The 24,626-nt window shown below is 46.8% G+C and overlaps 3 protein-coding genes and 1 long non-coding RNA gene across 8 annotated transcripts; 2 read left to right on the forward strand and 2 right to left on the reverse strand.

Annotated features, from left to right (window-relative positions):
- Positions 1-817: 817 nt before the first annotated feature.
- On the reverse strand, positions 818-2,423 carry LOC148403710 (uncharacterized). Its single transcript, XR_015858892.1, has 2 exons — positions 2,211-2,423; positions 818-2,008 (listed from the first exon to the last, which is right to left on the reverse strand). It is a non-coding gene; the product is annotated as an uncharacterized LOC148403710 (long non-coding RNA).
- ache (acetylcholinesterase (Yt blood group)) lies at positions 1,889-16,954 on the forward strand. Of its 2 annotated transcripts, XR_015858766.1 has the most exons (14): positions 1,889-2,130; positions 4,365-4,857; positions 5,146-5,369; positions 5,450-5,710; positions 5,808-6,030; positions 6,103-6,303; positions 6,410-6,599; positions 6,672-6,850; positions 6,989-7,196; positions 9,170-9,249; positions 9,706-10,060; positions 10,264-10,600; positions 16,329-16,468; positions 16,820-16,954. XR_015858766.1 is itself a non-coding variant. In XM_088377165.1 (9 exons), the coding sequence occupies exons 2-9, from the start codon at positions 4,404-4,406 to the stop codon at positions 7,108-7,110; spliced, it is 1,854 nt and encodes a 617-aa protein (XP_088233291.1). In that variant the 5' UTR covers positions 1,889-2,130; positions 4,365-4,403; the 3' UTR covers positions 7,111-9,168. The 2 variants fall into 2 exon arrangements, 1 of the variants encoding a protein (XP_088233291.1); XM_088377165.1 differs by lacking the exons at positions 9,170-9,249; positions 9,706-10,060; positions 10,264-10,600; positions 16,329-16,468; positions 16,820-16,954 and having other exon boundaries at positions 6,989-9,168.
- On the reverse strand, positions 9,266-19,682 carry phka1a (phosphorylase kinase, alpha 1a (muscle)). 3 transcript variants are annotated; one of them, XM_088376958.1, is made up of 33 exons: positions 19,425-19,682; positions 18,665-18,823; positions 18,108-18,155; positions 17,845-18,013; positions 17,284-17,366; positions 17,121-17,201; positions 16,364-16,462; positions 15,935-16,081; positions 15,792-15,845; positions 15,586-15,708; positions 15,363-15,458; positions 15,192-15,299; positions 15,037-15,115; positions 14,831-14,965; positions 14,654-14,763; positions 14,393-14,537; positions 14,237-14,315; positions 13,996-14,159; positions 13,176-13,337; positions 12,850-13,093; positions 12,482-12,635; positions 12,243-12,401; positions 12,048-12,177; positions 11,824-11,925; positions 11,641-11,756; positions 11,368-11,403; positions 11,131-11,166; positions 10,886-10,915; positions 10,685-10,729; positions 10,413-10,574; positions 10,270-10,323; positions 9,967-10,167; positions 9,266-9,886 (listed from the first exon to the last, which is right to left on the reverse strand). In XM_088376958.1, exons 1-33 carry the CDS (start codon positions 19,500-19,502, stop codon positions 9,713-9,715), a joined length of 3,762 nt encoding a protein of 1,253 aa, XP_088233084.1. In that variant the 5' UTR covers positions 19,503-19,682; the 3' UTR covers positions 9,266-9,712. The 3 variants fall into 3 exon arrangements, with proteins under 3 accessions (XP_088233084.1, XP_088233093.1, XP_088233102.1); XM_088376967.1 differs by lacking the exon at positions 11,368-11,403; XM_088376976.1 differs by lacking the exons at positions 10,685-10,729; positions 10,886-10,915; positions 11,131-11,166; positions 11,368-11,403.
- A 734-nt stretch (positions 19,683-20,416) lies between these two features.
- Positions 20,417-23,506, forward strand: hdac8 (histone deacetylase 8). 2 transcript variants are annotated; one of them, XR_015858809.1, is made up of 11 exons: positions 20,417-20,652; positions 20,723-20,775; positions 20,835-20,965; positions 21,200-21,341; positions 21,411-21,523; positions 21,592-21,669; positions 21,750-21,858; positions 21,991-22,163; positions 22,487-22,581; positions 22,778-22,873; positions 23,129-23,506. XR_015858809.1 is itself a non-coding variant. In XM_088377324.1 (11 exons), the coding sequence occupies exons 1-11, from the start codon at positions 20,539-20,541 to the stop codon at positions 23,149-23,151; spliced, it is 1,137 nt and encodes a 378-aa protein (XP_088233450.1). In that variant the 5' UTR covers positions 20,418-20,538; the 3' UTR covers positions 23,152-23,506. The 2 variants fall into 2 exon arrangements, 1 of the variants encoding a protein (XP_088233450.1); XM_088377324.1 differs by having other exon boundaries at positions 20,418-20,652; positions 22,768-22,873.
- Positions 23,507-24,626: the final 1,120 nt, after the last annotated feature.

Raw genomic sequence — 24,626 nt, forward strand, 5'->3', positions numbered from 1 at the left:
GACGCTTGTGGTGAGCTGCCTCAGAACAATAAAGGTGTACAAAACACTTTTGAACATAGAGGGGGGGGAGTATGTTTGGCTTGAATAGGCGCTAAAAATAACTGCGATTGACCAATCGGATTGTGAGGCTGACATATTGAGAGCATTTGCTTATTTTAAAAGTGCACCACAGTATATTTAGCTGCTGCGTGCATGTCGTTATGAGAGTTGAGCTCTTGTCGTAAGTCCTTGCCATACGTCGAGCTCGCTGGAGCTTTTTGCTCTCATGGTTGCCTTTCTACTCACTCAAGTCATTCTTTTGACCTACTTGATTTTCATCAGGGAATGACAGTGAGCCTTCCATGCAGTCCATCTAAACATTGGACTAATCGAACGTGATCCAAACAATAGCGGATGAGCAAAAGTCACAAAAGGCGTGTCAGCAAGCACAGGCAGATGAGTCCACCGGGTAGGAGGGAGGGACTGGCAGAGCAGAGCTTGGAAGAAGAAAGCAGCAAGAGATTGATGTCTTCTGCCCAGTCAGTGTTGCTGCAGTGGCAATTAGATAAGAGGTCTGGATTAGCAGTCAGCACACTTGGGCCACAGTCAGCCTATTAGATTTGTCGCCAACATGACCGTAGCCACTGAGGAAACGGGGGTGCATGACTGACACAAGAAAAAAAGCTATCCAAATGGCTGCTTGTCATATTTGTTTCTGTCGCTTCACATCAGTCACAGAACTGGACACAATATCAGCATCATTAAAACATTTGTCCAAGTAGGAAAGAAAGTCAACTATGAAGCGTTGGGCGATTATAGAAAAAAAGAAATACAGAAATCACGATTTTCAAAACATTTATTCATTGAGTTCAAAACTATTCTACTCGCAAAACTCAACTGTTCAAAACTACACTCATTCGTCTGTGCATGTTAAACACTTAATTTTTGCAATTTTGAGCACATTTTTCCAACACATTCAAACAATCTTTCTTATCTCTTTATCATTATTTTATTTTGACATGTCTCAGGACTTCCTGGCCAATTGAGTTACTTTTACATTTGTGCCTTGCAATATTCTATGCTATTATATTTATTATGGCTATTTCTGTAAACTGAACTGAGAAGTGTTGCCGGATTCATGGATGATGAATGTAAGAAAACCAAAAATTGAGCACTGCAGCAATTGCCCGGCTGTGTGTGCGCGCGCGCGCGCGTGCGTGTTTTAATTTACCCGAAGGAGAAGAGAGAAGCAGGACAGGTCGTTTTGATGCCACTTAAATTGATTAAAATCTGTCAGCTGCAGTGCCTCGTCCACTCCCCCCTTCCCTTCGTCTCTTCCCGACATTCCTGACATGTTGACCAAAGCCGACCGATCGTAGCATTTTCCATTTTCCGGCCGTATCGCCCAGCATCGGCAGCTAAGGTCGTTACACTCAGATACTTGGTACAATTGCTGATCCAACAAAATGTAATTTAGTACAAATGTTTTTTTTAAATGAAAGATTTGGGATGTCACTAACAAATAGTTCTAAAATGATCGATTGCACGAGTAAAATGCATTTTTGACAGTAATGAGTCGAAAGTACAATTTCAAATCTCGGAACTCTTGAATTTACCTCAGAAGATATCGCATTACAATGACAGAAAAGCATTTTCTGATTGGTTGTTCACAGCAAAACACGTCTGTCTATATTCATAATATCAAAATAATGAATTTCTGCATTTATTTTTTAAATCTTTTATCATATAAGCATATGTAGAGTGAGACTAGCAAAGAAATGAATTGCTTTGTGCTGCCGTTGCGTTTTTACTGTGCATCTTGAACGTGAACTTGATAGAAGGAAAGTGAAGTCGTTGACAGGACCTCACGCTGGTGAGTTCTCGCGAGACTTGGTGAGCCCTTCCCAAACACCCCGCCTCCTCTTCCCTCACACTTCTGTGTTGTCGTGCTGCTGCAGTCGCTGCTGCTGCTGCTGCTGCTGCCGCTGTTGCTGCTGTTGCTGCTGCTGGATGTGAGCCCCCCTCGCCCCTGCCACATTTTGTTCACAATTTTGCATTTGTACGTCCATCCGCAAAAGACAAGAGAAAGAGGAGGAGACGACTGCTAGCAAGTGCTCATATTCGCTTTGCCGCCGAAGGGAAGCCAGCCAGGTAGGTCGGACTCCTAAAGTCATAGCTTATTCCCTATAATTCGAATGACGAACATTTTGTTTTTGGAATGATGTGCTTACCGTGACTGTCGACGCCAGCGCGAGCGGAGGAGAGGCGCGTTTGATCACAACCTGTGCTGGCTTCGTCCATCACTCAGCTGACGTTGTTAGCAAGCACGACATTAAATGACATGACCGCCCTTAAGTTCATCTTTGCAACATCGCCCGTAGCCATGGTTACCAGATCTACTCGCAATGCCCGAGAATACAACTACTGCATTTAATTAATGTACGTTGACGTGGCCTTAAACGAAAAGCAAACATCACAATTCAGCTCATTTTCTTAGCTCTTCGCTTTGTTAAAAAACACGCACCCAAAAATTAATGACATTTTCTAAACGTCTTTAATTTGCTTTTACAATATTTTCCCTAATTATGATTGAAGCTAAGCAGCAGTGTTTTGTCTCAACTTTTCCACAATTAATAAACTTTTTTTTTTTTTTTTTAATTTCTGGACAAGTTGGTGAGTGAGTACTTAATGAGTACATCGGCTTCACACTTGTGAGGATGTGGGTTATTTTGTACCGCTGGATACTTCCTCAGACATTCCGAAAAGTGAAAACGATCTAAAAATGTTGTCTGTTTATGTTAAATCAATGTTGCTGGAGAACAAATAGTCTTTATAGAATATATAGTCAAATAGAAACCTGATTGATTCCATTAAATCGCATATATGCTGCCACTAGCAACAGAGAGTGCTTTTTAGTTTTTGCATCAGAACAGACCGTTTCATAACCTCTTCATATCAGACTGAGTTGCAACACTTACCTAATTGATTACCAACTGAATCGAAAATTATTTTCAAAATCGATTAATCCTTAAATGACGTTATCACTTAAATTAGTCCAAATCCTTTGCATTTCAGGCTTCAAACAGAAAATATTTTTTTATTTCTGTTGAGGGACATGAACGCAGCCTAAATATTTTTCCAAACAAGACATTTATAAACAATTGCTTTGCCTGTCAATGATCGACATTTGTGCCCATTTTCTGGCATTTGTACGTTGTGGTTTTTGATCTATTCTGTGTGCTGGTGTGTTTATGTTTATCCGCTCGGGCTGTTGCCAGATGGAAAATTCCCCCGCTGCCAGTCAAGCCACTGCAGCACTCGAATAAGTCGCGGCGGTTTATTGGCTTCTTAACACTTTGAGGCATCCACCAAAATGCACATTATAAACATTGGGTTATGAAAACTGGGATGACTTCACGTCAGTTTCCTTAGCAGAAGATAATCCTCATGGTGATTCCACATTGCAGAGGTACATACCTAATAAACTGTCCTTTGATGAACGCTCATTCGGAGTGTTTTCCATGAGGGGATTTGGAAACATATGACATGACCCCCCCCCACCCCTCCCACCTCGCTTGCCAGCGTCTCTTCCTGTAAATTCAATCCTCCTGTGAACTTCATACACAAATTCTTTGGGCTAATTTGAGAAGTGACACACTTTCTTTCCACTCGTTCAGTCTCTCGCTGTTGTATTGAAGCTACGGCGCGAGCCGCCACGCCGCCATCCGATGGGGAGGATCCCACGAAACGAATCAACGAGCCGATTTTAGTTGCAGTGTAAATGTGCTACAATATGCACGACAAGCACCTGTCTGCCATGAGGCAGCTATTTATGTTTTGCGATGTATGGTTGTCATAGTGACAAAATCAGCATTAGGCCCTACTGTGTGTGTGTGTGTGTGTGTGTGTGTGTGTGTGTGTGCGCGTGCGTGTGTGTGTGTGTGTGTGTGCGCGTGCGTGTGTGTGTGTGTGTGTGTGTGTGTGTGTGTATGTGTGTGTGTGTGTGTGTGTGTGTGTGTGTGTGTGTGTGTGAGCATGTGAAGGATATAGCCACTATTTTGGAACATTCCCTCTCTGTTTAATCGACAGTCTATTTGAGCCATCTTGTGCACTTTCCCAAATATTTTTTTAACAACAATAACTGCACTTTACGACACACTTGTTTGTAGCCTGTCAACTCCTTTGTCTTTGTATTTGCTGTCGCATTGTCTCAGTTTAACGGCCTCCGACCCGAGCTTGAGTTCACGTTCCACGTGGTCACCTTGAAGATACTTCCGGATGTCCTCGCTTTTATGTCCTCCACTGATTTATTCTTGCACTTTGGATCTGTTCGCCATGGCTCCGCTTAATCCAATTACTTCGTCACCCCCTGCGTCCATCTGCAGGTCTGCGAGGAAACAGATCTCCGAGCCCCGCAGCCCTCCATGTTTGGCGTCTTGGTCGCCGTCATGCAGACCGCCGTCCTTCTCCTGTCCCCGCTCGTCCTCTTCTCCCTCCTGGCTCCGATCGCATCCTCTCAGAGCGAGGCGGACCTCACCGTCATGACCCAGGCGGGCCGAGTCCGGGGCATCCACATGCCCGTGCTGGAGCGGGGCCACGTGACGGCCTTCCTGGGCGTCCCCTTTGCCGAGCCGCCCGTGGGGAAGGGGCGGTTCCGCCCGGCCGAGCCCAAACGTCACTGGGCGGGAGTGTACGACGCCCATCACTACCCCAACGCCTGCTATCAGTTTGTGGACGTCACCTTCCCTGGCTTCATGGGCACTGAGATGTGGAACCCCAACAGGGATATGAGTGAGGACTGCCTCTACCTCAACGTGTGGGTGCCGCCGTCGCCCAGACCTCACAATCTGACCGTCATGGTGTGGATCTACGGCGGAGGTACGTTACTTGTCTTGTTAAAATACTCTGGGATTTGCACATGTGTACACACCCTCCTATAACTGGAAAGCGGACTTTAAACCGGTGATGATGATGCTGATGCACACTTCAATCTGGTTATTGCAGTCGTTCAGCTCTTTTTTTATTTTATTTTTTTATGAAAACAAAAACCTGGCATTTCAACAGGGGTGTGTAGACTTTCTACGTACGTTATGTGACACTGACCTGACAATGATGCCTGATTGTTTTCATTTTCCATTAGTATAGTCAGGCTCTTGTGCTTTGCAGGATTCTACAGCGGCTCTTCATCCCTGGACGTGTACGATGGCCGTTACCTGGCTTACAGCGAGACAGTCATCGTGGTGTCCATGAACTACCGCATCGGCGCTTTCGGTTTCCTAGCTCTGGACGGCTCCTCGGAGGCTCCCGGCAACGTAGGCCTGCTGGACCAGAGGATGGCCTTGCAGTGGGTCCAAGACAACATTCACTACTTTGGCGGAAACCCCAAGCAGGTTCTTTTCAAGCCCGCAGACTTAATCCGATGTCGGCAGGCTGTGAGCAGCTCGGGCGTGTTTTTCTGCTTCAATAAAAGGTAACCATCTTCGGGGAGAGCGCCGGCGGCGCCTCGGTGGGATTCCACCTCTTGTCTCCGGACAGTCGGCCCCTCTTCACCAGGGCCATCCTCCAAAGCGGAGTTCCCAACACCCCCTGGGCCACCGTCAGCCCGGCCGAGGCCCGTCGACGGGCCACGCAGCTGGGCAAACTGGTGGGCTGCAGCTGGGGCAACGACACCGAGCTGGTCGACTGTCTACGCACTAAAACGCCACAGGAGCTGATTGACCAGGAGTTTCAGGCGAGGACCACCACGACGCCCGCAACCCTTGCACACTCGGAATGTTATCTATAACTTCAACAATACGTTTGTGGCATTGGCGCCATCTTCCGAGCAGGTCCTCCCGTGGATGTCCATCTTTCGGTTTTCGTTCGTGCCCGTGGTGGACGGCGACTTTGTGCCCGACGCGCCGGAGGCCATGCTGAACGCGGGCAACTTTAAGGACACTCAGGTGCTACTCGGGGTTAACCAGGACGAGGGCACCTATTTCCTGCTGTACGGCGCCCCTGGCTTCAGCAAGGACAACGACAGCCTCATCTCCAGGGGGGACTTTCTGGAAGGTGAGGCTCTCCCGAGATGGCCGTCCATGTCGAATTGCGGCTGAGCCACCGACGGCGCCTTCTTTCTGCAAGGTGCCAAGCTGAGCGTGCCGCACGCCAACGACATCGGCCTGGAGGCGGTGGTGCTGCAGTACACCGACTGGATGGACGAGAACAACGGCCTCAAGAACCGCGACGCCTTGGATGACATTGTGGGCGACCACAACGTCATCTGCCCTCTGGCTTTCTTCGCCCGCGCCTTCGCCCAGCACAACACTCTCAAGTCCAACACTGGTACGCTCCACCGCCGCTCCATCTCACCCGACTAACCCTAACCCCCCGCAATTTCTTCCAAAACACAATCCACAAAGCTTTTTGTCATCATACGCTCCGCCATCAGGGGTCTATCTATACCTGTTTGACCACCGAGCGTCCAACCTGCCCTGGCCCGAGTGGATGGGCGTCATCCACGGCTACGAGATCGAGTTTGTCTTCGGCCTTCCCCTAGAGAAGAGATTAAACTACACCCAGGAGGAGGAGAAGCTGAGTCGCCGCACCATGAGATACTGGGCCAACTTTGCACGATCCGGGTGAGAGTGGCGGCAATCGGTCAGCGGGTCGACCGGATCCGCCGCTCACTCTGCCATCTTGTCACCACTCAGCAATCCCAACGTGAACGTGGACGGCTCAGTGGAGAGCAGGAAACGCTGGCCTCATTTCACCGTGGCCGAGCAGAAATACGTGGCGCTCAACACGGAGCCCGTCAAGGTCCACAGGGGTTTGAGGAACCAGATGTGCGCCTTCTGGAACCACTTCCTGCCACGGCTCCTCAACATCACAGGTTAAGCCCTTCCGAGTAACCGTGGCAACGGTGACAGGCAAACCCAATTGGGCTCAAATCTCGTGCGGGCCTCTCAATAGCAGCACTATGCAAGAGGCAATTCTAACAGATCGCTACTTGTGCCTTTTCCTCCCCCAGACAATATCGATGAGGCCGAGCGCCAGTGGAAAGTGGAGTTCCACCGTTGGTCCTCCTACATGATGCACTGGAAGAGCCAGTTTGACCATTACAGCAGGCAGGAGCGCTGCACCGAGCTCTGAGGTTCCCGGGTGGGCGAGGGCGTGGAGGAGGGAGTGGAGCCAAAAGGGGGCGCCAGCGGGTTCAAGCCACAGGCGAAACGGAGCAGGCAAGCTTATTTCCTCCATAGCCACTTTAATGACAACAGTAGATAAACTGCTCGAGCACTGTATGTCCATATTTATTATTTTTGAATAATTCTTAATTTATTGACTGTTTATTTCTCTCTCTCTCGCTCTCTGTGTTTTGCGTCTGAGGGAATGGAGAGAATCTGCCTCGCTCGTCTTTTTTTTTTTTTTTTCCGACACATCAGGATTTAATTATTTTTGTGTTGATTTCTGCCACTGGGGCTTTAAAAACAATTCCATCCCTCAATTTCAACATAAGCCATCTTAGCTGGAAATCATTTGCTAGCCACTATATTGTGGCCTATATAGTGAGTTGGCCATTTTGTAGTGCTCTTGGAATGTGTTGTGAGTAGTTTACCCCCCTCGCCCCCTCCCATGCTTTTCTGAGAAGAAAATCAAATATATGCAGAGATCATTTCTGTTTGTTTGATAAGTCGTTGGTGCCATCTTGGGGAAATTGTTGAAAAGAGGGGAGAGCATTTGGTCAAGCCGTAGCCTTGTCTAATAGAAAAAAAAAATGTGTCGTTGCCATCTTGTGGCATGCGTAGGCAATTATGACCCCCTTTTGGTAGGTTTCCATTCGACGTGTTATTTTATTTTTGCTGTGTTCACTGAAGTTGCATTGTGGGTTGGGCATCACAACCACCTTGTTTGTTTAATATTTATTCCAAAATGTCCACCAACTGATTTTGATGTTGTGTGGCAACAATAATGGCATTAGTTGTCTGTTACGTAGGTGATTAGTTTCGGTTCTCGTGGCTGTCAACGTCACCACCGATTACCATCTACCTTCCTCCTTGCTATTATCCGTCATCCCTCTCTTCTCTGCGTCCGACCTGCATCCGCAGCCCCTTTTGCCATCTCGCTCTCCGGCTCTCTTTTCTCGTTAGCCTAATGGAGGCTGAGTAATTCACTCAGCGGCGGGATGATGTGACAGAGCGTTGGCTCAGCCTCTGGCCTGCCAGCCAGTGGAGCACAGTGAATGGATGGAAAAGGGGGGGGGGGGGGGGGGGGTGAAGAGAAAAGACATCCTTGCATAACACACATAGGAGACTGAATGTTGCTTAGAGCATTAACCCTCTGGGCTTTGTGTAGGCCATTTGTTGAAGAAGAAAAATATTGTCATTTCAATTTACACACAGTTCAGAAGTCAGAGAGAATGTGTTGTATTTGAAACTACATAAATTAGGCTTCCACTAGCTTAATGCTACCAAATAATGCAAAACATGCTAACCTTAGCATCGCTAGTTGCTGTTTCAGAAGCAATAGATATTTGAACTCAAATGGGACACATTAAGACAATAGAGTTCCTCATTATCTTCATCGTGAGTTTGATATTTGTCATGTTCAGACACTATCTCAAGGCCTCACTGTATATCACATATTTTACTGTTAGTATCAAATTTTGGTCACTTAATGGGTGGCTTGAGATGGGTTCTCATCCGTCCCTCAACAGTTTTTCGGAACAAAACTAACCAAAAATTCTTTTTGAACCAGACTTGAAATGAATGCGCGTCGGCATGTTGAATGGATGAGGTAGCTGATGTCCAAATGCATGCTCTCATCTGATGTTACCCTTTGCCCTCAAGCAATTCCATCCTAATGCATGTCCTCCAGTATTCCTGAAAATTGCTCCAGACTCTTATTTCCTATTTATTTTTCAAGAGTAAGTGAGAACTGTATCTCAACTGTTTGCTAGGTTTGATGTTAGCCATAAAAAAATACAAGGTGTATTTGATATTTATTTCCAAATGTGGTAAAGGCCGGGAAGTGTTCCAACTATGAAGAGGCTTTCAAAGCAATAGAACCGAAGCAGTAATGACGCTAAAGCGTTCCCTCAGCCTCACAGTTCAAGTAGTAAATGTTGAAGGCTTCTGTCGCTTTCCAATATGTCTGTGTATCTTGAATGCTGACTTGTAGCAATGAATAAAGATATCCTTGTGCTTCTGTCCAGCCTGACCTCATGTCTGCTTCATTTTGCGGCCAGTCAGTTTCACAAGCTAACGCCAGTTTCTCTAATCAAGACATGTTAAGGTAAGAAATGCTCAAATGGTCATAATCTTCATTTTATTGCTTTTCAACAACATTAAACGCCAATTATGAGATGAAATCAACTTGACAGTCTTACTGCAACATGTCTGCTATCTACATTATGACTTCAAATTGGATGGAATCCTACTACACTCAACGTTCATTTTTTTCTGTCATGCATTATGAAAGCATGCCTTACACGCTTGGAAAAAAAAATTGACTTTTAAAGTATTGTGAGAGAGGCTACAGGTATCAATATGACTCCCCCCTTGTTTGACAGCCATGCATTTAGCAAAATTGTTTTAATGTGCTGTGAGCTTTGACCTAAGGACATTTTTATTATGATATTAGTGTTGTCAATTTTTAGGGGGAAAAGACACCCACACGCAATCTATTTCCTTGAAGGCACTTAATTTGCTTTTTTGAAGAACACTGAAATAAATAAACTTTGAAATGCAGCTCCCAGTCACTGGACGGCACACGAGCCACCAGGTAGGAAGTCCTGCACGTACACGGCCACCGCCTTGGTCAGGTAGGTCATGCTTCCAAATCGCCCGCTGGGGGCGCTATCGTACAGCAGCTTGCACACACCGGTGGCCGCGTCCCGCTCCAGCATGTGCTCCTCTGCGCCCAGGTCTCTCTGGAGGGATGACAGCCAAAGCAAAGTGAGGGGGGGTTGCAGGGTGAGCGAGAATACAGCTGCCGCCCTTGCCTTCCCACCTGATCTTTGCAGAACATATCGTTAGCGAGCTGCACAATCTTCTCGGCATGGACGATGGAGCCGATACTGGGGATGTCCACATCAGACAGCATGGTGAGCACCAAGATGGCCTCCACCAGTAGCTGGCGGTACTCTGGCTGCGGGACGCGGTTCAGCACCGTCTCCACGTGGAGCGAGAACTTGATCTCACCGGGTGTCATCTGGGGATCGTTCACATCATCCCTATCATGAGTGCTTTCCTGCATATAAAATGTCAGCCTACGACCGCATGACTTCTGACATCTGACCCTCGACAGACTCACCTCTCTGGTGGTGGAAGACGGGAGGACGTAGCCCTCAATGGACAGCCCGTGACACTGCAAGACAATGTGGGAGATAACAAAGTCCCGGCAAATCAAGCAAGTCTGAAATCAAAAGTTTTGACTCAGAAATTTTAGCAACTCACTTTCTGCAAAATCTTCCAAACTTTCTGGTAGAAGCCGACCGGGACGCGGTTGAGCGATCCGTCCAGGCGCCTCCTCCGCAGCCATTGCCCGTGTTTCGTATCCTTGGCGACCGAGGCGCTCACGGGAATGTCAAGTGACTCGATGGAAGGAAGTCGGTAGCTCTGAGGGGGAAGAAGCAAGCAAGCGGGTAAGTAAGAGAGAAAGGAGCCACCTCAACGTGACCAAAAAAAAAGTTTTCTCTCGCAGCGAACAACGAGTCAACAATTTTTACCCCTGACTGGACGTTGGTGATGTCCAGTGACTGAGATCGAAGGTTCTGATGAAAAGATGCAGGAAGAGCAGTAAAACCCACAACGCCAATCAACACATTCACGCTACCATAATGGCCAGGAGAGCAAATTGCAAGCAGGCAAGCAAGCTAGCTAGCAAGCAATAAATAAATAAATAGCAATGGCGGCTGAGCGATGATCACCTTGCGAGCGGATGTTGAGCTCTGCTCCGGCTAAGAGGGAGGAAAGACATTTTAGGGCCTCAAACTTTACACCAACACAACACGGACCAAAATCTTGGGACGATTCATGAACGGCTCAATCAGGAACTCTTAGTCTCGCGACTTCACACGAGCACATTTTTCATTTTCTGCCAGTGGAATGTATCCCAAAACTTTGGCCCATGAAGCGTCTCAGCTCGTATGCGCTCCTGGCTCAACGGGGTCACCTTGACTGCGTCTGTCAAAGACACTCTGCGATCCGCCTGCAACAAAAACAACAAATGACATGCTTCTCCCCATCCGTGGCCATCACAAGGAAGTGAGGGGAAACACCACCAAAGTCCAGGAATTGCGCTAATTAAAAACTCAAATCAGGAACGCAAGTGCAATCATTTCCTTGATGGGAATTATTTGACAGAGCCCTGTCTCTGAAAATTAGCACCCAAGCATAGCGACATCATCACCTGACTGGGGCCCCGCAAAGACATCCTGTGCTCCAGCTGCAAAGAAAACAAGTGGGAAGGCTGAAAAAGGTTGAACGGACGGGACGAGGTGGCTAGGGAATTTCAGAGTATGGCAACTTGAGGAATGAGAAGATGTCCTGAATCTGTTTTTGAAGTCATTACCAACATGCTGAATTTTGTGAATCACAGATGATTATTTTACACACACACAGACCGCATGCCAACTGTAGAAAAGTACCAAGCGGGAAATGCTAATGGAGGTTCCCTTCCTACCATTTTCATGTCGCTCTTGAGCTTGCTGATACCCGCCCGCTCGCTCTTGGTGGCGCCCACATTGCCAAGGTGATGGATAGAGATGGCCGGACTGACGCCGCTGTCAACGTCTCGCACTGCATGACGACAAACGCGCCGAGAGTGAGGCGACCGCGCCGAAGCTGAGGTGACAGGCGGGCTCACCGCTGCGTTCCACGCCAAACTCCTTTCCGCTCAGGATGTGGTGCAGGAGGTTCTTCAGCTCCGAGGGGCTCAGACTCATCAGGCTTTCGGTGGCCTCCTCCCCTAAACGCAAATGGAAAGCTCAACAGTTGGGTTGACATAGGTACTCTATTTGAATGTTTGTATGCTACTAGGAAAGTGTTAGTTTGCTCTCGGTCAAAAGGCCAAACTGTAAAGAGCGGTACCGGAGCAGTTGAGCGACTGGGCCAGCTCCGTGGCCATGACCTGGATGATGAGCCCGATGCGGAGACGAAACATCTCGCTGAACAAGTTGGGCTGCGTCCTGATGCTCATGGCCAAGTACACCATAATCTCCTGAAAGGGGAGGAGCCCCACAGTGAACAAGGGCAGGTGGTGGGAGGGGGGGTCTGCGGACTCACCTGGGTAAGAATAGCCACGCTGATGTTGTTGTCGCTGGCCTTATCAATGATGGAGGCCAGCTGGTCCAGGGGGATGGGGGCCGTGATGGTTTTCTCTCTGGGCTCCGGGGGCAGACCCACCGTCAGGTGCTTTTGGTGGGCCAGCAAATCAGAGCAGGCCTGGATGGGCGGGGGAGTTCAACCCAAAATAAGTCACCATAATTGGACCGCTTTGTGGGAATCCCAAAGCCAAAACGTACCGAGTCCAGCTCCTCCACCTTCTTCCTCAGCATGCCGGAGATCATCCTGATGAGCCCCCAGTGCTTCAGCTCGCCAGCCTTCTCGTACAGTTCGCTGAGCAACGACCTCACTGTCGGGCCTTTGCCGTGCAGACCGGTGTCCCAGTCCATGCCCCTGCGTCGGATACAAGCTTTAGAACGACAGCCAGTAGCGGCACGCCCGATACGCTGGGGTCATTATAGATTCTGTCACGTGTTTTTGTAGACTAGTCGCGACGTGTGGCCTGTCATGGTCTCGTAGCCGCAAGGGCGGACATCTGCTAACTGCTGGAAACTGGTGAATTGGACCGCATGTAACTCAAGGCAGCAGTGTTTGATGCAAAGCTCACTTGTCCTTGAACAGAATGTAGAGGATGTCGGCTTGGTCCTGCAGATTTCTCGTGTCTTTCAGGAGGTGTGCCAGAGCGTGGTAATCCACGGCTCCACTGGCATCCCGCGGCACACCGCTCAGAGGCGAGACCGTCACTTCCTGGACCTGAACCAGTGGTGAAGGTGTGGGAGATTCCGGAAGATTCAGGTTGAGGGACGTCTGATGTGAGCGGAACAGCTTATTGGGCAGGTACATGTTGACTTCTAGAAAGTTATGGGGCAGAGAGGAGGAGGGTGGGTGACGATGGTTTTCTCTGAGCATGACAAGTTGTACAGCTCTGCCTACCTTGCACGTTGAGGCCCTGAGCTTTGTTCATCAGGCTCACCATCTCTTTTGTTTTGGTGGCGGCCGCCTTGAACTTGCCCAGTCCTCCGACCTCCGCTTTGGTCTTCTTGGGGGCGGCATGGGCCAGAAGGTGGTCCAGGTACTGAGCGAGGTCGTCAGCCTCTGGGAGGGGGAGTTGTCATTGACACTAACGCTGCGGTTTGTTGTTTTACTGAAATATCTAGCAACTGTTGCTAATCAACGCTGAAGCACTGACACAATGTCGGCGACATTCACACACTAACATGCACGTTTTGGGCCGATGGCGGAAAAAGAAAAAGGAGTGTAAGCAATTCCAAGCAGAAAGCCCGCAGGCCAGTTTCCAAGGTAGAAAGAACTATGTCAAGCATACATACACCAGACAAGGGTTTCTCAAACTGTACCCCCTAAATGAAATTAAAATGTTGCCCACTTTTGAAAAGAAATAAATTCTTTTTCTCATCAAATTTCTCCAAGGTAGTCATAATATCAAATGGGGATAACCAAATTTGCTTGACATGACTTTTAAAATGAATGCGCCAGTTCCTGTATATACGTTTTGTCAAGAGATCTGTTCATCATAAATGTTGTCGGTTTGAGAAGCCTTTGGCTAGCCCACCATGAAAGCAAAGAGAAGCGATGCTGTCATGAAGAAGACATCGTCTTGAGGTGGCGAGAGGGGATGGGGTCCGGGTGCTGTTTGATTGACATATGGATGGACATATTATAAAGGACCGGAAGGGATCCGGTCGAAAGACAAAGAGGCGACCCGTCATCCATCACTCCTCTGCCGTTTGCTTACCGTCATCACAGCCCAACTCATGCACGTATCCCTCGCCGTCGGCATCAGCAAACTCGTCCTCGGCACGGTGCTCCGTGCTGCCCGACGAGCCCTTACCATCCAAGAAGCTGAGGTGAGCGAAACACGAAGTGGTCAAGAATTCCGACAGCTTTCCGGTCTGGATCCTGGAGCGGGCATGGGAGGAGGAGGAAGTGTCACAACGTGTGAGGAGATGCACCCGGCGCGGCGGTGGCAGCTTGACCTTGCTCCGCCGTAGTAGCCGTCTTGTAGTTTCTTCAGGGTTCCCAGCACAGCAGGGTCCAAGTTGCTGTGGTCTTCGGCTGTAAGGCGTTGGAGGATCAACCTTAGAACTGATAAGCGCGGAAGACAAAATGTGGCAGCGTCTCCGTGCGCTCACTCAGCATTGTCTGCGAAACGGGGAACGTGACGGTGGGTCTCCCTGTCATCCTCCATCTGGACGACAGATAGGAAATTTCCGTTCTCAGCATCTCTACGATCATTTTGTTGTCCAGGGCAAGGTAGAACTGCTGGTGGTCCAGAAACTATGGAACGATGAAGAAAGAACTTTTTCAGGATTTCACGTAACACCAGGAAAGGAGGCATTTAGTATTTTACATGGACTTTTTTGAGGATTTCTTTTGCTCCATTGGGCACTCGCCTGAGGCGTGAATGAGAAGATGGTGTTCCTGATGATGTAGAACTTGGAGGTCCCCAGCACTCCGATCCTCCTGTAGGGTCGTCCTGTCAAACCCAGTCTGGGGTTCCGACCTGAAGCACAGCGCCGTTGAGACACCGACCGCTCTCGATGTCGTGGGACAGACCGTTGCGGGCGTACCAAGTCGGGCGTAGATGTGGCTGAGCACTCTGGAAGGCTGCACGTGGATGGGGTGGATGTCGGCCACCGTCTCCACCTTAATGCCGTCCTTCAACAGTAGCTGTTTGATCTCCTCCGTCTCGGCCAGGATGGACACTGCCGGCAGAGGGCCGGTGTGACTATCAGCTGTCAAGCTGAACCGGCCCAGCGCATTAGAGTGTGCTAACCTTGCACCACCACGTCGGGCTTGGGGATGGTGGAGAAGCGACGGTTTAGAGGGTCGATCTCTCCGGGCGCAAGAAAACCCTGCGGGGAGGGACGATTCGAGGAAGTCGACATAATGGCACCATCATCTTTGGGGGCGAAATAAAGCCACACTGACCTCAGATAAAAGTTTTCCTAGGATGTAAAGAGATTGTCCCCACTTGAGGGGGCACTTCCCCATGGGAACCCTCTCCACTGTGTGAGGATTGACATACTCCTCCTCCACCTGTTTGACAACAAACAACATGAAAAACAAAAGTAGCAGACTGGAGCGTGTCAAAGGGTGGACCTTGTCCGGCGGGACACTGTAGAGCTCGGGCAATAGTCGTATTCCGTCCTTTCGCTTGATCAAGATGCTCTCCAGAGCGTCCTGGTACTCTTGCACCTGCGTGCAGCACAAATGATAGAATTACGCAAAAACTTTTTGGGGAGAGATCCACAGAGCAGATAAAGCTCTCAACAAGTGAGCGTTGCTTGGTAACGCAAATTCCTGAGGCGAGCTTCTGCTGTACCTGCTCGGGGCTGTTGATGAAAATTCCATCCAGGATGAGGTACGTCCAGAAGAGAGGCCACTCGCACTCGATGTTCTCAAACAACTTGAGTTCGGCCGACTCGTAATACAGACGGTTGGGATCCTGAGGGTGGAATAAAAGACGGCGGCAATCAAAGGTGTCGACTCCATACGTGTTACTTAAGCTTTTGTTTCTCTGCTCTGGACCTCTTTGGGAGTTTTGTGTCCATCTCGGAGGAACCTGCAGCAACCGTAGCGACCCTGGACACACACACACACACGCAGGCAGGGAGGTATCGGACTACTCTTTTTTTAAAATTGAACCACAAGGGAGCTCCTGATGTGAGTACCTGCAGCTTGGAGATGATCTCTTCCTTGGTCATGTTGACGATGTTCATGTCCTCCACGGCAAAGGCCGGATAGGAGATGATGGCCAGGACGCCGGCATCCACCTCTTTGGACACGGATGCTCTGGGGAGCATGGAGGTCAGGATGGACTAATGACAAGGAGAAAGTCAAAGTCGCTCCAATTAGCACCATCATAGAAGTCAATAGTGCTTCAATGTATGTAAATTTTACCTAACGAACTATTAAGAACAAATGGTTGAAAAACATTAAATGCAAAAAGTTCAATTCATTTAAACTGACCTTAATAAACATTCTGAACTGAATAAAAAAAAAAAAGTGCAAGTAACCACTGTAACATGATGAGCATGATTCTGTGCTTCCTTTACTGACCACTAGAGGGAGTCCGACCACTGACCTAACATGAACACTACCTGGCAGTGCTGGATGTCGTCAGCAAGGGCGTGGACCACCGATCCTGGTCCACCTTTGGCTCCAAAAAGGTTCAGCTCGTCCAGAGCCTCCAGAGCTGCCTGGAAGTGGGTGAAATTCATCAAGCGACGTGTTTTAAGTTAGCGAGGAATGACACTGGCGTGATTTTATTTCAAACGTTTTGAGTGTGTCTTGGCTGCGCTGCTAAGTGACACTTGGACTGTTTTTCCAATTTGTCCTCACAACTTCCTTGATTGAAGCAGCTGTTTGAGATCCCAATCGGTTGGTCAGACCAAAAGTTGTAAGATTAAACATCTGTATCAATCTGCACATTTTGTCATAACAAACGGAGGACGGCTTGCTACTATGTTTTGACGATAATTACATTCCACTGTGAAACTGGATTCCTAGCATCTTAATTTAGCCACCATGCATTTTGTGTGTGTGTGTTATTTCAGAGTGGGAAGCCATTCTTGGAAGACATGGGGAACCTGATCCCTCTCGATCGCCACAAGGCCAAGAACCTTGCTGACTGCGCGGCTCCACATCAATATGTCAAGTTTTGCAACAGCAGTAAAATCTTACAACCTTTATCGCCTGAAATTTTGATTGTGTTGACTTGAATTTTTTTTTGCAGTGAAAGTCTGTTGACTGACTGTCCCTAGTTGCTCTCTAGCAAGGAGGTCATTTAAAGATCGTCAAAAAGGTCACAAGAGCGACCGGACACCACGTGCGGGCGGGCGATCTTCAATGACTTACCTTGGCCGTGCCGATAGAGCTGGCGTTGATCTCAGTGATGCCCTGGTTGGTTTTGTCCCCTCTTTCCCACATCCCGTAATCCTGCGAGCAGCCATTAACAGACTCTGTGAGTACTCCGAAAATGAATACAAATCAACAAAGCCCAAAAAATACCACCACTCACTGCCACTTTGTAAGCCGCTTCGATGTAGAACATGAGATTCTGCACTACGTCCACTTCATCTTGCGTGTAGACGATATGAAGACCTGGCACACAAAAAAAAAACGTGATCATTCCCAAACACACTAACTGTATCGGGGTCAGGTAAGCTCTCGGAAAACTGACTTGTGTTATTAGTTGCATTGTAATAATAACAAAAAAGCCAATTTGAATATTATCTAATGTGTCCTCTTCATGCCAAATCATTATGAGCAAACCTCAGTGACACAGAAAGTCTCACTGTGAAATTCAGGAGAGAGGAACTTCGAGAACAACGTCAAGAAACTGACTGTAAGGTCTGTAGGACCGACTAAAACTGCAAAAACGAAAGCTTGAGTCTTGAATTTTAAATGAATGACCTTGGCGAGCAGATTAAGCTAACTGTTTGTTTTTGAAGAAAGCTGCATGCTACACCTACCTGAAGATGGTTTCAGTGGGGCGTATTTTTGCATCATTGTACAAGCGCACATTTCAAAGAGCTTATTTGAGTCCATTTCATCGAAACGGTAGGAATCGCGCTCGTACCGGATGCTGTCATCTGAGCCAGGAACAGCAAAAAGAGTGAGGTGGCGTCCACCTGCAGATGGCCCCACTGGTCATCGCCGACCACAGTGGCGCAAGTCCTGGTGTTATACTTGGCGTGAAGCGAGTCGGACGTGCTGCGGCTGTACTTGAACCTCTCTATTTTATCCAACTGCAAGTGAGAAAAAAATTACAATGCAAGATCAGAGCGGACCAGAAAATGTCGTGGTGCTTCCTGTACGCAGGGGGGGGGGGGGGGCACACACTTGGCGCATAATGCACTGCAGCACTCCTCTCATCAGCTTCACCACGCTCTGCAGAAACGCACAAACCAAAGGACACAATCAGTAATGACAGACAATTGGCTTTCCCTCTTTTTGGAGACATTGTTGTTTAAACTAACGAGACCACTTTGACAATGTACAGTGGTACCTTGGGATACAACATTTAAATCATCACTCCCCATTGGAATGAATGGAAATGCCTTTAATGCGTTCTAGCTTACCTACAAAACCATACAAAACATGTTTTAAGATAAAACACAGTAATTAGCATTCTACTTTGATATAATATAGACTAACATTGTGATTAAATACAATATAAAGAATTCAAAAAAATTTTTCATCATTCTTTAATGCTCATTGTGCTGCTCCTTCCGGTATGCTTGCCTTGGCCACCGGGGGGCGGTATTGTGCAATGGAGGTTCATTGGATAATTGACAGCTCTTATGACAAAAATCTCGTAGCTCTGACTACTTTCATCTCAAGCGACCGCAGTACTGAAAAAATAATGAAGTAAGTATTTATACTTTCTGACTTCAAACCTGCTCAAGTTCGTAGGCCTTAGCCTTGTCTTCATCTCTGTCGGCGTTCTTCCTGTAGGCCAGGCTCAGCGCCCACACGGACACGATGCTGTAAACGTTGTCTCGGACCCAAGCGTCCGGCTGCTCGCTGCTTCCGGGCAAAAGGCCCGTGACGGGGTCCTGTGGAGCACGTGCCACATATGATTTTTTTTTTTCGCAACTTGTTTTAGTAAAAAAAATAATAATTCGTAAGACATCCAAGCATTTCACAAATCGAAGCAAGCACACATGGCATCTTATTTGGAGAACTGTATGAGTGAGTACAGGCACTAAGAAATATTTTGTAATAAGTGTGTTTTAGTCCGTTCAAATGTGTGTGGGAGAAACATGCCTGCCACAAATTGTCATGTGGGGATCCTACTGAGAATAATAAATAAATAAAAATCTGCCTTTGAATAAGCCGGAGTTGGGTGTGAAAGACAGCTTACTTGGAAACTCCTTCAGCATTCAACACTGGCTGCAAATACTGAGTCTGATGGGCTCTTCTTATAGTTTTAGCAGATGTTTAGCGCCAAACCTTTCCATTTTTACCACCTGTCAGTGCAGGTTCATGGATGAATGTGTGAAGAGGCAAATTACGTCATTTAGGTCAATACTAACAATGTGAAAAGAATTGCGCAACAGCGCTTACTTCCCTTTTGTGGAGGCAATGTATGGAGGGAGGGGAGGTGGCTGTTATTTAAGTTTATTACTGTGATACTACACCGTTTGAAACACTCACTTGGTGCTGGAGAATAGTTTGCTGCACGATCCGGGCATAGTTGTCCAGTTTCACGCCCGAGTTGCTCCTGCTTCTCATGGCGACAACGTGTGTGGGACTCGCGCTTGTAACCACTTGACAAACTCGCTAAATGTCCCGCACTAAAGTCATTGCTGCTCAGAAAGAGAGACAGACGGTCAACTTCGGACCAAACAGCGAGCCAGCTGGGGGAGCCAAAGTAAGCTCGCGATCCGGGAAAAGCGGATATATATAGATATATATATAGATATAGTTTGAACTTTCAAAGTAAGATACACGACAAATGAGCGCCACGTTTTTCTTTCAAACTAAAACTAATCAACTTTGATGTTTATTATTTGGTATTTGGTGTTATTAAATGAATTGCAGATATAAGGGATACATGAAAAATAAACTTATGATGGCATTGTGATGACATTTCTGACACCGAAGCATTCGCACCCGCTACCGATGCGAGGACAAAACAAAGAGGAAATGATGTCCCGATCGGTTGTGGCAAAATGTCAAATATAAGCAGCAATCTGAACAGAAGATAAAAAAAATTAAAGAAACGGCTTTAATTTGAAAATTTTAATGTGAAGTAGATTACAAGTCGTAAAGAATATTTGCAAATATGCCATTGTTGTTTAAGTTATTTATGATTTACTTGGGACGTTTTGTTACTGTTTTCTTTTTTTCCTTTTATATTTTATTGATACATTTTCCTGTTTTTAAGCTCGAAATAAATTGATTCATTCATTCAAGTATAAAACGCAAGTTATAAACTACAAACAGTCCCAGCATGCTCCAGGCCATTTGCCCAATTGAGTCCCCATTTCTAAAATGTCCCACCGGGGACAAAGTTTTACCTTGTTTACTCTTCCCATCGAATATTTAAAATTTTAATTTTCCAGTGATTAAGTTACGACCAAAAAGACACTGGCATTAATTCCGATATGTTTTTTTGTCACGAGAAGACATAAAACAAATGTTTTTCAAGTTGTCAGGGGGAACGTTTACAGTGTAACACCAGAAGCGAGCCATACTTTCCGCTCGCTCTTGACTGTTTTTATTTTTGATATTTATTTATCGCCCTTGTAGATTTTATCCACACAATATGAGTTGTGAAGGGGACGCCGATGACGCTGGTGCCACTAAACGATTAGTCGCATATATTTTTAGCCAGGAATACATTGAAACTTGCGATTCTTTATCCAAAGTGCCGAACCGGGTGAGTTTGGATCTTTGCATCGTGTAGTATTTGGTAATGCAGTTTGAGAATAGTTGTATCCTTTTTATAGGCGAGTATGGTCCACTCACTGATAGAAGCTTATGGACTCCTGAAACATATGAGGTAAGTGACATGAGGGCAATTAGGAAGGCATCAGCTGGATCCTACTGTTCTCCCTCCAGCATTGTGAAGCCTCGTGTGGCCACCATAGAGGATATGGCTGAGTTCCACTCAGACTTCTACCTGGAGCATCTTCACAAAATCAGTCAGGACGGAGACAACGATGACCCGCACTCGGTTGACTACGGCCTGGGTGAGAACCTGATCTAAATTGTTCAACAACAATGTCCAAATCATTTTTTTTCAAAGTCTCCTAATACCAGTTGTGTGATTCAGCAGCATAAATTAGTCGCATTAAATTCAAGTCCAGTTGAGATTTGGACTGATAGATGTGATTGCGGGTTTTAAGATGTAAATAAACATGGAGAAGCAAGTTGGGACCTTGTCAACCTCACTTTCTCCACAAAATCCATTCATCCTGCTCCAGGTTACGACTGCCCAGTAGTGGAGGGCATATTTGACTATGCGGCAGCAGTAGGGGGCGCTACACTCACAGCCGCCAAGTGCCTACTGGAGCAGGCATGCGATGTGGCCATCAACTGGGCCGGTGGGTGGCACCATGCGAAGAAGTAAGCGTCGCTCTTCCGGGGCTCGATGTGACCACTTGCCTCTCATCCGCTTCCCTCCCTGTCCTCCAGGGACCAAGCGTCGGGCTTCTGCTACGTCAACGACATCGTCTTGGGAATCCTCAAGCTGAGGGAAAAATATGACAGAGTCCTTTACGTTGATGTGGACTTACATCATGGAGACGGTACGCAGGACCTTTGCAATACTTAGATCCTTTTGTTTTACTTCCTGTCCTTTTTGTTAACCACGCAGGTGTTGAGGAAGCCTTCAGCTTCACGTCCAAAGTCATGACACTGTCCCTGCACAAGTTTTCTCCAGGATTCTTCCCAGGTCGTTACCTTTTGTAAGTGATATTCATCTCAGGTGACATTTCTGTTATAGCCGTGTACTTTCTGTGCTTGTGTGTGTAGGCACGGGTGATGTCACTGATGTTGGCTTGTGCAAAGGCCGCTGGTATACGGTTAACGTTCCTCTGGAGGACGGCATCCGAGACGACCGATATTACCAAATCTTCTCCAGGCAAGTCACTGCCATGCCAATGAAGTGGAAGATTAAAAGATCGCTTCGGTGCCGTGGAACTATGTTGAATTGAAGCTCCCTGTCGTGAGTCTGAAAAGTGCTTGAGCGCTAACGCCGTTGTCTCCGTCGCAGCGTCATGCCTGACGTGCGGGCTCACTTCAACCCGGACGCCGTGGTGATGCAACTGGGCGCCGACACCATGGCAGGCGATCCTATGTGCTCGTTTAACATGACGCCACCGGGGGTGGCCAAGTGCCTGCAGTACGTGCTGCAGTGGCGCCTTCCGACTCTGCTGCTGGGAGGGGGTGAGTGTTGCCTTGGTCCTCCAGAGGAGGGCGCTATTTCCTTGCAGCAATTCAGCCTTTGGTCACATAAATATGACGTAGAGCAACCTAAAAAAAGTCAATATTTACATGACCAGTGATTTATACTTTTGATGAGTGGTTCCCTGTGTTAATTAATTTACATCTGAAATGTATTCCTTAACCAAGTTTCACTCTTTACCATCATACTAATCATTAGTAACTAATCAACTCAAAAGCATTATGTATGGTTACTTGTAACCGCTAATGTGAATATTGGGCAACATGAGAACGTTATTAACAGTAATGTCATTGTTTTCCACCAGGGGGATACAATCTGGCCAACACAGCCCGCTGCTGGACCCACCTCACAGCAGTGCTTCTGGGAAAGACCCTCACTTCAGAAATACCTGACCACGAGGTAATATGTCACACACGCAAAAGTAACCTAAAGCTTGTCCGAGGCAAATGCAGTCAGATGGAACGCCAACCATGAGGGTGATATAGTCTTCAAATTGTTTCATTTTCAATTTTCTACTTTCTAACCTATCGCCATCCCCTCCCATCTATTCATGCCCCAAATTAGCGCTTATGGTCTTTTTGTTAGTTTTTTACAGAGTACGGCCCTGACTATTCGCTAGAAATCAGTCCAAGCTGCCGACCAGACCGCAACGACGCCAAACATCTGGACCAGGTCGTGGCCACCATTAAACGTACGTAAGAGGAAATCAGCAGAACTGGTTTTAGTGAGTTAGTGAAACGCACACATGACAGCTGGCTTTTGTGAACCATATATGATGATGATGGTGATGAAAATGTTTTGGGGCTCAAGTATGATGTGAATAATATAAAAGTCACAAATTAATTCAAACTGATCAACCAATTAATGAGACAAGTGATATTTTATTTAATCAGTCTGTTAGTTGGGGAGGACAGCCAGTTAGCTTCTGTTTTTTTTTTTTTCTCAGGAAATCTGAAGAATATGGTTTAGAAGCCAAAGACAATATGGAAGGCATGCGTTCGTTCAGGCGTCTGCCTTATATGGAATGCGGAAGGTTATTAGGGAACTTTTGGCACACTGCTACCTTGAAGAGGATTATACAATATTCACATGTTTGGATGTGTCTGTTTCTTGTTTTTTTAATTTCTTTTTATAAAAGTGCATTTTAATTACACGGTTGCCTCACTGAGTCCACAAGTACTTGTTTAGAATGAGTTCAAACCAACCTGCAGGTTTATTCCCATGGGAACAGTACAGCTCTGAGAATTTTGCACTGCTACTTGTAAATACTTTTACCCATGTTATTGTGTCTTTTGAAACTTTTAAAGTTGACTTGGAACGTGAATCGTTGGTCTCTTTTACTTTCTACTTCAGCCGGTCATAAAAGTGTCAACATTTATTTCTACCAATATTGCATGATATTGACAATAAATTCCAACATTTCAAGTATTTAATGCCCTCTAGTGGGTGGTCGCAGTGTAACGTCAGCTTCGACATGGGTTAATTTCTGAAAACGGGGACACCTTTTTTGGGAGGGGGCGTGGTCATTTATGGAGGAGGCGGGGTCTTTTTTTAATTGGGGGGCGTCATTTTCTGTCATGTTATGATACAAATGACATGGTGTCTGTCTAGTAATTGCATATTTACACTAACAAAAACATGTGTACACTGACATTTTTTAGTTTTGTAGTGGTACACTAAGTAAAAAAATATATATATATATATATACGGCCATCGGTGCATTTGAAGAAAAACAAAAAGGGCTCTTCTTCAGTCCTCTTGCGTTGGCACCTTTATTTATTTGCCCCAGACATGTAAGTGCCTGCCTTTCATGTCAAGCACTCAGCTTCGCAAGAATCACGACTCTGGCGGAAGCACGGGAATTTTTTGATTCAACTCCTCCGTGAACGTGCATTTACACTCGGTGTAGACGGGCCACCCCTCCCTCCTTCGTTGCAAAGTGACTAGATTTGAGAAGGGCGTGAACATAGTTGCGAACGGTACAGAAAAACCTGGAATTGAGTGAAACGGAACGGAGTGGCAATTCTATTGACAATGTACTGTACAGGTATTACGTTTGAGGCAGTCTGAAAAAATCCCGGAAGATTTTGCAATTGCCCCCAGACATCTTTGTAGCGCTCAAAAGTAGGACATGTCCGGGAAAAAGAGGACGAGAAGATACAATTTTGAAGCCTGGCACCTGGACCCATATCACAAATGAACAAATCGGGAAAACCACAAATTCCTTGCACATTTGTTTATAAAAGAGCCAAGGTCTGTCTATCCATTAATAGCGATATTAAAATTGTTACAAAGCAGTATACAATCATTTTTTTCCAAATGGTTCCAAAGAGCAACACAAAATGCACCCAAATGGCGTCATGAGGAAGTCTGACTAATACTCGTACCTCGGGCGTAATAAACTAGTGATCAAATTGACCAGATTATAAAATTGCCCTGTCCAA

This window comes from Syngnathus floridae, chromosome 1 (assembly GCF_059516105.1).
Source record: "Syngnathus floridae isolate MCC-2025c chromosome 1, RoL_Sflo_1.0, whole genome shotgun sequence".
NCBI classification, from domain to species: domain Eukaryota; kingdom Metazoa; phylum Chordata; class Actinopteri; order Syngnathiformes; family Syngnathidae; genus Syngnathus; species Syngnathus floridae.